At 42.2% G+C, this 10,922-nt stretch overlaps 1 protein-coding gene across 1 annotated transcript in view; it reads right to left on the bottom strand.

Annotated features, from left to right (window-relative positions):
* Positions 1-382: 382 nt before the first annotated feature.
* The window catches only part of LOC6507057 (glucose transporter type 1), a 36,484-nt gene continuing 25,944 nt past the window's right edge, over positions 383-10,922 (bottom strand). Inside the window, 4 exon segments of the mRNA XM_044714618.1 lie at positions 383-5,528; positions 8,134-8,237; positions 9,819-9,958; positions 10,022-10,225. Coding sequence (XP_044570553.1) covers positions 2,905-5,528; positions 8,134-8,237; positions 9,819-9,958; positions 10,022-10,225 — 3,072 coding nt within the window. The 3' untranslated portion in view covers positions 383-2,904.

Raw genomic sequence — 10,922 nt, 5'->3', positions numbered from 1 at the left:
TGTTTTTGGTTGTTTTTCATTCCAATTCAATAATTGGATCGATCAGAATTTATATCCGTGTGTCAAGTCTGTATCTGTGAGTTTTTCTGTGTGCCTGTCTAATATTCACCTTTTCGTGTATTTATATACTTAAGATAACCGTTTTGTATGCACAATTTTAACTAGTTATGTACACAACTATATGTGGCTATGACAAATGCTAGAACATATATTGTGGATCGCTCCATCCGAGCCACTAACTAAAATACAAATACGTAAAAAAATGGTATAAATAACGGCTAGGGGGATAATGTCATTGTTAATTGTGTTAATTCTTCTATATATTTCAAACGGTATCTCACTAATTCTTGCAGCTGGTTGTTTTTTGTTTTTCTTTTGTTGTTTTTGTTGTTGTTGTGTGATTATCGATCCCCATTTATTAATTCCGCCATCGAGGTCTTTGGTTTCGGGGGGTAACTGGTAAGTTAGTGTCATTGCTACTTGAACTTTAAAAGGGTGTTATGCCTGGTTTTGGTTATTTTCGTTCTCCTATTACTGGATAATTTCATAATCTTCCTTACGGCTTCAGCTAGTTCGCTGATCTGGTATTTACAGTTCGATTAGTGCACACAACTCAAGACCTGTTCGCCTATCGGTTATCGGTTTCCGGCTATCGGTTGATACTCGCTACTCGCTTTCGTTTCCGTTTCCGGTGTCGTGTTAGTGTTGTTCTGGTATTTTGTTTTTTTTTTCTCTTTTGTTTTTAACTTTACGCAATGTTAACATTTTTTCTTTTGATTTTGTTACAAAATCGCGTCGCCGCTTGGCAATTTATTCTCTTACTTTCATTTAATTATTATTGGTTTTCGTAATTCCTTTCAACTCATTATTGTTTTGCTTAGTTCATTAAAATAATGTAAAAAATCTGCAAATTGCATGCTTCTCATTAATTAATGTGCCTTTAAAAAATGTCTATGATTTCTCTATATGTATTCATTCTTATATTTACAGCAGTTTTTCTTTTTCGTTTCAATTTTGTGTTTTTTATTTGGTTTGGTTTTTGGTTTTGGTTTTTTTTTTGTGTGAACTTCTGTTTCGAATCCTATTTTGTTGTTCATTTACTTAAAACCTTTGTTTTTGGCAGTGCATTTATATTTATTATTTTCGGTTCACTAATTCATAATGATTCGCCTTGGCTAATGTCTACAAATTAAGTTCATTTAGTTAGTTAGTCGTAAATTAGGTTATTAATTAATCAACAGCAGTTATTTACAATTTTCTCGTTTTGTTCTCACGCAAGGTACGTCTGATTCAACGGCTATTAAATTAAGTTCGAGTGCTTAGTTTACATTTAGTTATTTCATTTTTGTTCACTTTCGAAACAGAGCAACTGAAACTAGAGAGATACAACTAGAAAGTATAATTGGAAGACAGTTGTTGGGGATAATTCACGAAAACACGAAGCAGAGGACCTGACATGCCGTCAGGACACCTCTCCCATAAGCAGGGCCGTCGAGAAGCCATGTCGGGCCCCGGGGCATGGATTCCTCACGGGCCCTTTTTCGTTTTCGTCCCGCTGACGCCCCGGTCATTAGACCCCGCTGCCGGGCCCCTGTCCATTGCGGGCCCCGGGAAAATTACCCGGCTAACCCCCCCTCTCAACGGCCCTGCCCATAAGATAAAATTCATAAAAGAAGAGAAAACCGGGGGCAGGATGGGGGAAACGGGAAACGTGTTTGATCCTTGAGCAAAACGGCTTATTGCTTTATTACAAAAATCGCAAGCAGTCCCTGAAGAAACTCGTTCAATCATAAAAACGCGCTTATCAAAAAAAATATTAACAAAACCCTCTCTCACATTATTGTGTAATCTTAACTCTTTGTTTGTTTTTTAAATATTCTGTTTATAACTTTAAACTTTGCATTTAGTGTGCCAAACTACAGTTGCTGTTCACTTTTCTGTTCGTTTGTCGTTTTCATTTTTTGTTTATTTATTTTTAATAATGTTTTTATTATTATTTAGTTGCAGTTGCAGGTTGCAGTTTGCAGTTGCGGTTGCTGAAACTCTAAATCTTGTGGCGCTGCTCCGATCTGATCCATCGCATCCTTATAGCTATCATTAACTGGTATTTTAGATTGGTTGATTCTTTCCATTTTTATAATTTATTTTTTTTTAGTTTTCTATCATCTAGGCTTGAGTAGGTGTGTGCATTATTATTTCCATTTGCCTTGGCTCTTATCTATGTATGTATATGGTTTTTAGTCAATTTAAATATGCAAATTCAAAACCTTCGCTTAATATATAAGTTGAATATACAAATGTTCTCCTCTCTCACCCCTAACTCTGCTATTATGTATACGCACTGTTAGCTTAAGTATTTTATTTAAAATAGTCGTTGTTCATCTTCCATTTTTTTTGTATGTGTAGGTGTTTTGTGTTCTTTTTGGTTTTTGTAGCTGATGTGATTCGTATGTGTGGTTGTGCTCTGGGAGGAGTGGATTTTTCTGATCAAACAAACCAACAGATTTGAAACAGATTTTGATTAATTACCTTCTCTCTGTCTTTTTATCTCTGTAACTTAATTTAAGATTTAAACTATTTGTCTTTCGTTTAAAAATCCACTCTTCCCATTGTGCTAGTGTCTCGTTTCAGTGATTCTCGCTTTTAACAGAGTTTTTGGCTTAGCAAAAAATTAAGTTTAATCCTCTTCCTTTTTTTTGGCAGTGTAAAAATTTTAATTATAAATGTTAATATGGTTCCGCTCCCGGATTCAGTTATTGCTTGTCCAGTCGCCGCCAGGCTGTTAGTCCTCGTCCAGACTCTGGGAGCGCCGCTTCGAGACCACCAGATACTTGCGGCCAAAGTAGGGTGAATCTATAGGGGATGCAGGATGCCGTGAGTCCTGGCTTATGGGCTTCAACCGCTTCACTTCTTGCGCATGAAGTCGGTGTACTTGCGTGCTCGCTTGCGCACTCGCTTTAAAGCCGATCCCAGCCGGAATTGCTCCTCGGTCAGGTCGCAGGTGTGGTGCGAATGCTGGTGGTGCGTGTGCTGGTGCTGATGCTGATGCTGGTGTTGGTGGGTGTGGTGCGCATGCGAGTGGGCGTGGCTGTGGTGCGGTTGGTGCGATTGCGATTGTGGGGAGTCAGTGCTGTGATGGTAGTGATGCATCTGCACGAAATCATCACCAGCGGGATTTACCGAGCCGGAGAGTGGGGATCCGGGCGACAGGGGCTGCGCCAGCAAATTGTGCTCGGAGGCGGCATCGAAGGACTCGAAGTGGTGCAGCTGCTGGTGGTGTGTCAACGGTGGTGGCGACGGCAGCGATGAGGAGTGCTCGCTGGTGGTCGAGGCACCTCCATATCCTGCAACTCCCAACCCAACTACTGCCCCAGCGCTTGCTCCGGCAAACTCCTTGGGCAACTCATCGATTCCCAGGGGCTTCTCGAAATGGGAATTTCCCGACATATTCGTGTAATCATAACTGGGATAGGTGTAGGGCAAGTAGCCGGCATGGTGGCTCTCGCATCCTATTTCGCCGGTGGTGCCTCCAGCGCCCCCCCTATTGTTGATGAATTTCACCTCATTGGCATTCCTCTCCAAGCTGCTGCTGAATACAATATTTATGTTGTTCGAGCTCGTTGATAAATTAATATTTGTGGGCGAGAGCTGCTCCGTAGAGCTCTGGTTCAGATTGGTTTCCTTCGAGCTGGCTCTGTAGCTCTGGAAGCACTCCGCCGCGTCACTGGAAGCCGTGTTCGTGGTGTTCGTATTGTTGTTGTTCAGATTCTGTCCCTGCTGGAAGTTGTTCTTGTATTGGAACTCGAGAGCGTTGCTGGGCTGGAAGGGATAGTTCTTGGAGTTGTTCAGGATATCGCTGGCCGTGGCATCGCCCTTGGACAAGTACTGGTGGATGTCCTCACTGGTTATCTGCAGGTCCTGGTCCAGATAGCTGTTGCATTGTATGTAGTTGTAGTTGTTGCTGCAGCAATTGTTGTACGAATCACCGGCATCCTGGTGGAACATCACTGTGGTGGTGGTCTCCTCTTCGAACTCGCAATGGTAGTTGCCACTCCCCCTGCTGCCCCGGCTGCCGCGACTCCCCTTGCTGCCCCGCCGCTTCCTGGCGGCGGCTGCCGAAGTGCTAGGACCCTCGTCATAAACGGAGCTTGTGCTCTTCCAGCACGTCTCGGATGTGGTGGTGCTGGAGGTGATTTTCCGACATGGTTTCTTTTCGGGTTCGGGCTCTGGCACCTGCCAGGCATCCAGCTTATCCTCCGGCTCTTTTTCGGCCCCCTCACCACCAACAGCTCCTTCCAGTTCCGTGGGAGACCTGCCATCTGCCAGGAAGCTCCAGCGTATGGGCGAGGGGGAACAAGCGTACTCCGGCAACTCTGTGCTACTCAAGGCACCCTTGGAGCTCTGCCGCTCCAGGGAGCATCCTTGTTCTGGGGCCATGTTCTTGGCCCGATCGAATATGGAGGTCAGAGATCCCAACTGGCTGTTGGGACGACTGGCGTTCAATCCCCTCAAGGATATGGAGGTGTAGCTGGGATGGCGGTGCTCGGGCAGCAGGCTCCTCTGACTCCTGTGGTGCTTTTTCACCAAAGCGGATGCTGATTTGATGGAATTGTTTCTGCTGAGCGAGGAACGGGAGCCGTACAAGCTGGTGGAATCGGTTTGGTAGCAATAATCCGAGCTGGTGCAGCAGCTACTGGGCCTCCTGGAGGAGCCGTACAGGTCCTCGGCGAAGCACTGGGCCAGCTCTGTTCTGGACGAGCTATTGGTGGCAGTGTTGCAGCATGTTTTGCGAACTAGGATCTCCTGGACTTCGCGGTCGGAGCAAGCGGGGTCCTGGCAGTTGTGCGAGGATAGCTCGGTGACAGAACGATGCCGGCGGCTGGTGCAGATGGAGGGACGCACCGAGGCGGGATTGGCCGAGGAAGAGGAGGCCTGGTGGGCTCCTGGCAGACTGCCGCTGCCCTGGCGACGGCGCCTGTGGCTTCTGTGGTGCGAGTGGTGGTGGTGGCTGCTGCTGTTGTTGTTGGAAACAGAGTGGTGCGAGTGCGGCGAGGTGTGCCGACTGTGGTGCGGACTATGGCTGTGCTTGCGCTGCTGCTGTTGCTGCTGGCAGTGGTGCGATGGTTGCTGTTGCTGTTGCTGCAGTGGTTGCTGATCTAGCTGCTCAAGATGCTCTAGATGTGGTTGCTGTGGTGCTGGATTGGCTTGATCACATACGACTTCCTTCTCATAGCTACAGTGTACGTATTCGTGTGTGGGATAGCAGGACTGGTGGTGCACCTGCTGGTGGTGTTGCAACTGTTGCTGCTGCTGCTGCTGTTGTTGTTGTTGTTGTTGTAGATGCTGCAGCTGATCCTCAGCGCGACTCGTGGAACGAACACTGGCAGAGTCAGGAGGCGAGGCGCTCCTCAGTCAAGGCCCGTTGCTCGGGCAGACAGGTGGAGGCTGACGAGGGTGATGGGGCGCAGAGGCAGCGCTCCGGCCCTGGTGTGTACTTCGGCCGCCTTCTAAAAATCGCTCGGATGCAGCTGTTCAGCATAAAAAACATACGCCAACCAAAATCAAACAGAAAAACGTACAAAAAAATAAAAAGCAAAGAGATTAACCAATTAATATTGCGTGCCAAATTTCATTGATTCTATGCATCGTTAGTATTTGATTTATTATTTCGTTTTTAATTTTGTTTTTTAGCGGGCATTGGTAGCTTTGCTATATAAATATAAATTCCACTACTGCTAATTAAACAGTGCATGCAAAAAGTCCATGCCAATAATACTCATGCAGCAAAAACTCATGCTCAGTCGATAAAATCAACAAAACACAATATCCACATGGCGTTGATGAACTCGAGAGGGGCTAGGTGGCTGGTTGCTTGATTGATGGACTGATTGATTGATAAATTAATTTACTGAAACGATTTCGGTTTTTTCGGAGAGCGGTTTATAATTTATGATTGCCAATATGGAGTACAGTTTTTGTTGAAACTTGTAATACTTAAAATAGTATTAACGAGTATTTTCAAATTAATTAAAATTGCCGAGGCAGATGGTTTTCGAAATTAAAAAAAAAAGAATAATAACAAGCCAATGATTATGGTTTAATTAGTTGGCTTTCAATATCAATTTTATTTCAAATGATTTGAAATGAAAGTGTCGCACGAGTTTGAATGTGATTGTTTGTATTATTGGCACTTGGCTTTCTGATCTTTGAGCGAGTGTTGTAATTTAGTGGGTTTGTTCTTTGTTCTGTGGGTATATCCAGAGACAGAGTGGTGCGACTTTTCTTTACTTAGCCAATCGGTTCGCTTGATACATTTAGATAGTTGGTCCCCAGTTCAGTTGTTTCCCATTCACTTGCGTACTGTATAGGGGATATAAACGAAAGGAAAACAATATAAGCTACGATTCAGATCAAATCCGAACAGTCTTTGGTTCGTTTTGGCTTCTGTTCAAGCCTTCGACTAAATATAGGTATTATATGGTTGTTGGGGTGCATTTATTTGGAGTGCATTTTGTTGTTTTTGACGCAGCACGCTATCGGCATTTGTCATGTAAATGCTTGAGTGGATCGGTGGCTGCGTGGTGGCTCAATAGCTAATAGCTCAGTGGCTCAAATGGCTAATTAGCTGATGGGCTGACTAGCTTGCGTGGTGGCTTATTTAGTTAGCGGTGGTGCTGGGTCAACCTACATGACATCCTTCCGTGGGCCGAGTGTCGGCGGAAACTGTAGTCATCGATGTCATCGTAGTGGCACTTTCGCACCGGCTGCGGCGTTTGCAGATTGGTGCCGTAGTTCGTGTAGCACTGACCGGACCCGGGCCCTGATCCGGAACCGACCAATCCGACCGGACCATAGCTGCTCGACCCGGGACCCAGGAGATTGGTGCTATCGCTCAGCGGATAGGGACCCATGCCTTCAACCGTCAGGGAAAACGAGGTCGTACCAAACACTTGATTATTACAAAAGTACGGTAAAGGATATCTCGGTGGAGACATTTTTTGATTGCCGATTTTTGATTCGATTTTAGTTTAGTTTTTCGTTTCATGCAAGATCAGATAGTCGCCGGATTGGGATTTTCGGTTGGTTACATACAATAGTTGAGTGTCGGTTGTGTGTTATTTGGTCCAGTTGTGATGATTGGTCGATTGATCGATTAATTGAGAGATTTCCAATGTTTAAAATTCAGTTTGATTCAAAACACAATTCATAAATCCAAATGGAAATAAATAATGCGAGATAGTTAATTTATTCAGAGATACGAGAGAGTATCGCATAAGATTTTAATTACAGATTAGAAGAGTACAGATTGAAGTTCTACAATAACAAGCGTCTATTTTTTATTAAAAACTAAACAATAGTGGCATTCCAAACTAAAATATACAATTACTAGGCAAACAATATCAATCAGAAATTTATTGACACACACACAAAATATTCATATTAATGAGTGGAGATGATCCGAGATTGGTAGAGGGATTTTTGAATGGATTCGGGAAATGTATATTTCTGTTTTGGCTTAAAAACGAAACTGAAAAAGTGTCAGCTAATTGCTCGGTAATGTGTGGCATGTTATTCATTCGGGAAGTAATTATTTTTAATATCCTTGGAGATTCGACTAACATCCCTTAATTATTTGTTTCTAATTTGGGGAATAATTTCGCCTTCAGGCCAAGCAAAAAATTAATTATGCGACACGTTGAACACGTGTTGCTTATAAAGGAATTTACATTGTGGATGCGTTCGGTCTGTTTGGTTATGGGCCGGTGTTTTCGGTTTTCGGTTTGAACATTTAACAAGTCTATATATATTTTAAATTAGGGTTCGTCTTTTTTACCTAGAGGACATTTCTGGCTTGTGTTTGTTTAGCAACAACATGTGTTTATGGATATGCAAATATTGGATGTGTCGTTCGAGCAATTTGCACAACAAATAACGTGAATTAAAAACTCAAATTTATACAGGGGATTTGAAACTGAAACGCAATCAAGGTGTTAGGGTTGTGGGATTATATATTTTATGTTGTGTTTTGGTTTGGTTTTCAGGTATAGGATTCGGGCTCGGATTCGGATTCGGATTCAGATTGAAATTGAGGTGTACTAGGCGTAGGAACGTAGGCGTGTTTTGGATTCTTACGTGAGTCATGTTGGGTCTTCTCCTCGGATACCATCAAGGCGGCATGTTCGATGCCAGAATTCATACTTTGTGGCTCCAAGCTATTTGTGCAGTTTAGCATACTCCTGAAATTCGCACACTCTACGATTATGTTTTAAGTGTAAACGTATTTGGTAAATTTAATTTCTTTGCAACTAATGAGAGCAATTTGGAGAGTTTATTGTCGGGAGGACACAGAAAAAGGATTCTGGTTCAACACAAAGGGGTCTCTGTAGCTGTAACGTGTCTGGTATGTAATTCTGCTTGGAAGTTATTAGGCGCGACTTCGAAATAATATTAATTAAATTAACAAATAATAATAAATGTAAGTTTTTTTAAGAAAATAACATTTATTTTATAAATAAAACATAAATTGTGAAATAAACATGATTTAAACTAACACTATTTCTAGAAGTAAATGGCTTTCAGATTTTCGGCAACATCTTTTCTTCCAGAAATGAGTGAAGGGATTGGTTTTTATACATTAATAGAAAGGGTTGATCAAAGAGAAGTCACTGGTTCTGGGAAGTGGAACTTATCATTGAGCTTTGGAACGTGAGGAGGAGTCCTCAATCTCCAGGGTGCCACTATCAGCACCTTCCTCGCTAAAATAGTTTAGAAAAAAGGTCAGTGTAGGTGTGTGGTTGTGAGTGGGTTCATGAATCATGAGTTATAATTGTCTTAAACTAACCAATTTATTTAGATAATGGACTATGAGGGGATATACGCAATGAGAGCGATTCTGATTCTGATTCGATACATGGGGACACAGACAGATGAGATGCGACTCTTAATTATTATATAGTAAGTATAGGTAACGATATAGCTATGCATAGAGAGAGAGAGAGAGTTGGAGAGTAGAGTATTAAAATTGATATTAAATAGTTGGGTATTTAAATATTTTTGGTTTTTGTTTCTAATATTTTTATTTATCTTGCTTTAACGGCAGCCAGTTTTTTATGGGTTGTAGTTGTAGTAGTTGGAGTAACAAATTAACGATTCGTAACAAAGTACAGGCAAAGTTAAGCAGACATGCCGAAAAATTTGTAGAAACTTTGAGCGCAGGAATTCACAATTTCGAATCGAATAATTTCTTTTTGATTTTTCGGTTAAAATTTTGTACATAAAGTGGCTAAATAAAGTACAGCAATACGAGCTACTTTTAAAGGTGGTAGTTTGAAGAGCGAAACGCATCGGATCGGATTTGATTGTGGGATTTTAGATTCGGAATTTAAAAGTGCCGACCCATTGGGCCTGGCCTGGGTTGGATCACCTTCGATGACTTCATGCAACTTACCCGTACAGTCTACTATCTCGAAAAGTCCTTCGGGGCACACATGGAACGTATTTCAAGTCAAAGGGTTATTTTCAAAACTCATTTGTGCGAAAACTTCAAAATATATACAAAATTTTCAAACTAAAACAAATGAATAGATTTGATCATTGAACTGGACACTAGGGCTCTGGGTTCAAGGGATCAAGTGGGGTATGCAAACCGCATAATAAACTTCCAAGTAATGTTGAGAGGGGACAGAGTATACAAACTCGATGTTCTTGTGTTGGTTAGAGAATGTTTTTGGTTATGAGTTGGTTAACTAGTCGACAAATTGCCATGATTTGTGTGCAGAATATTAGCTGGGTAATGATTAAACTAAAAAATCACATACCTGCCGTTGTTGTGCCGGAAGAGGGCCAGGATCTCCTCGAAGGTTTTGTTCTTGGTCTCGGGCACTTTCTTGTAGGTGAATATCCAGAAGATGGCCAGGAAAACGCTAAACGGCAAGAAGGTATAGTTTTCCAGGGCAGTCTGAAAAGTAAAAACATTATTAGTTGATCATTTTAGTAGTTAGTTTAGCGTAGCTCCACCCACCTTCATGCTGGGGAAACCAATGCCGACCACAAAGTTGGCCATCCAGTTGACCAAAACGGCAATGGCCATGGCGCTGGGCCGGGGTCCCTGGGAGAAGAGCTCGGCGGTGATCATCCAGGGTATCGATCCGGGTCCCACAGCGAAGAATACCACAAAGCCGAGGGTGGCCACCACCGATAGATAGGACATCCAGTCGATCATTTCCTGCACATAACCAAAAAACTCCTATACAAAATGCATAGTATTCGCATTCTCGATCGTTTGAAGGCTTTTTCTCTCTACTCGCGATTAACGAACTCTTTCGAGACACCACCATCTCTTTATAATTAAATCATAAATCAAACAAATTAACCTTCTGTTGGGCCTGACCTCTTTTATGCATGAGTTGTATAAAGTATTTCGAAAGTACGAGTATTAGATAAATTAGATTGGAGCTGGCTGGTCGCGGAATCTTGGTTCTCAAAGATTTGACCTTTGCCTATTGGACTGCCGCTCGAGTTTTTCTGGCTTTAGAGGCTTAGGAATGCTTAGTTGTAGTTGGTAAAGTATCTATATCTTACACAAGTACCGAAAACAAAAACTTTAAATTAAAAAACAAGAAAGTCACATTGATGGTGTGTATTTTCTGTATAAAGTATATAAGCTTCATGTGTGTGAAATTTCAGCGCGGTGCTCGACTCTATTTTTCTCCTCTGATTTTGGATTTTTTTTACATTCTGTGGATCTGGTGGAACTGGTGCCCGAGAAACTTTTTGCAGAATTGTGTAATGGGTTTTGATTGGTTTTTGATTTTTCCAAAACATTTGCTTGCCTTTGAAACTGTGTGAAGAATTGCTTCTAGTCGTGGCCTGATCAAGCGAAAATAAAGCAATAAATCATAAACTGAACGAATTCGTCAACT

The sequence above is a fragment of the Drosophila ananassae genome, chromosome 2R (assembly GCF_017639315.1).
Source record: "Drosophila ananassae strain 14024-0371.13 chromosome 2R, ASM1763931v2, whole genome shotgun sequence".
Taxonomy (NCBI): domain Eukaryota; kingdom Metazoa; phylum Arthropoda; class Insecta; order Diptera; family Drosophilidae; genus Drosophila; species Drosophila ananassae.
This window is presented reverse-complemented; position numbering and strand designations above follow the sequence as displayed.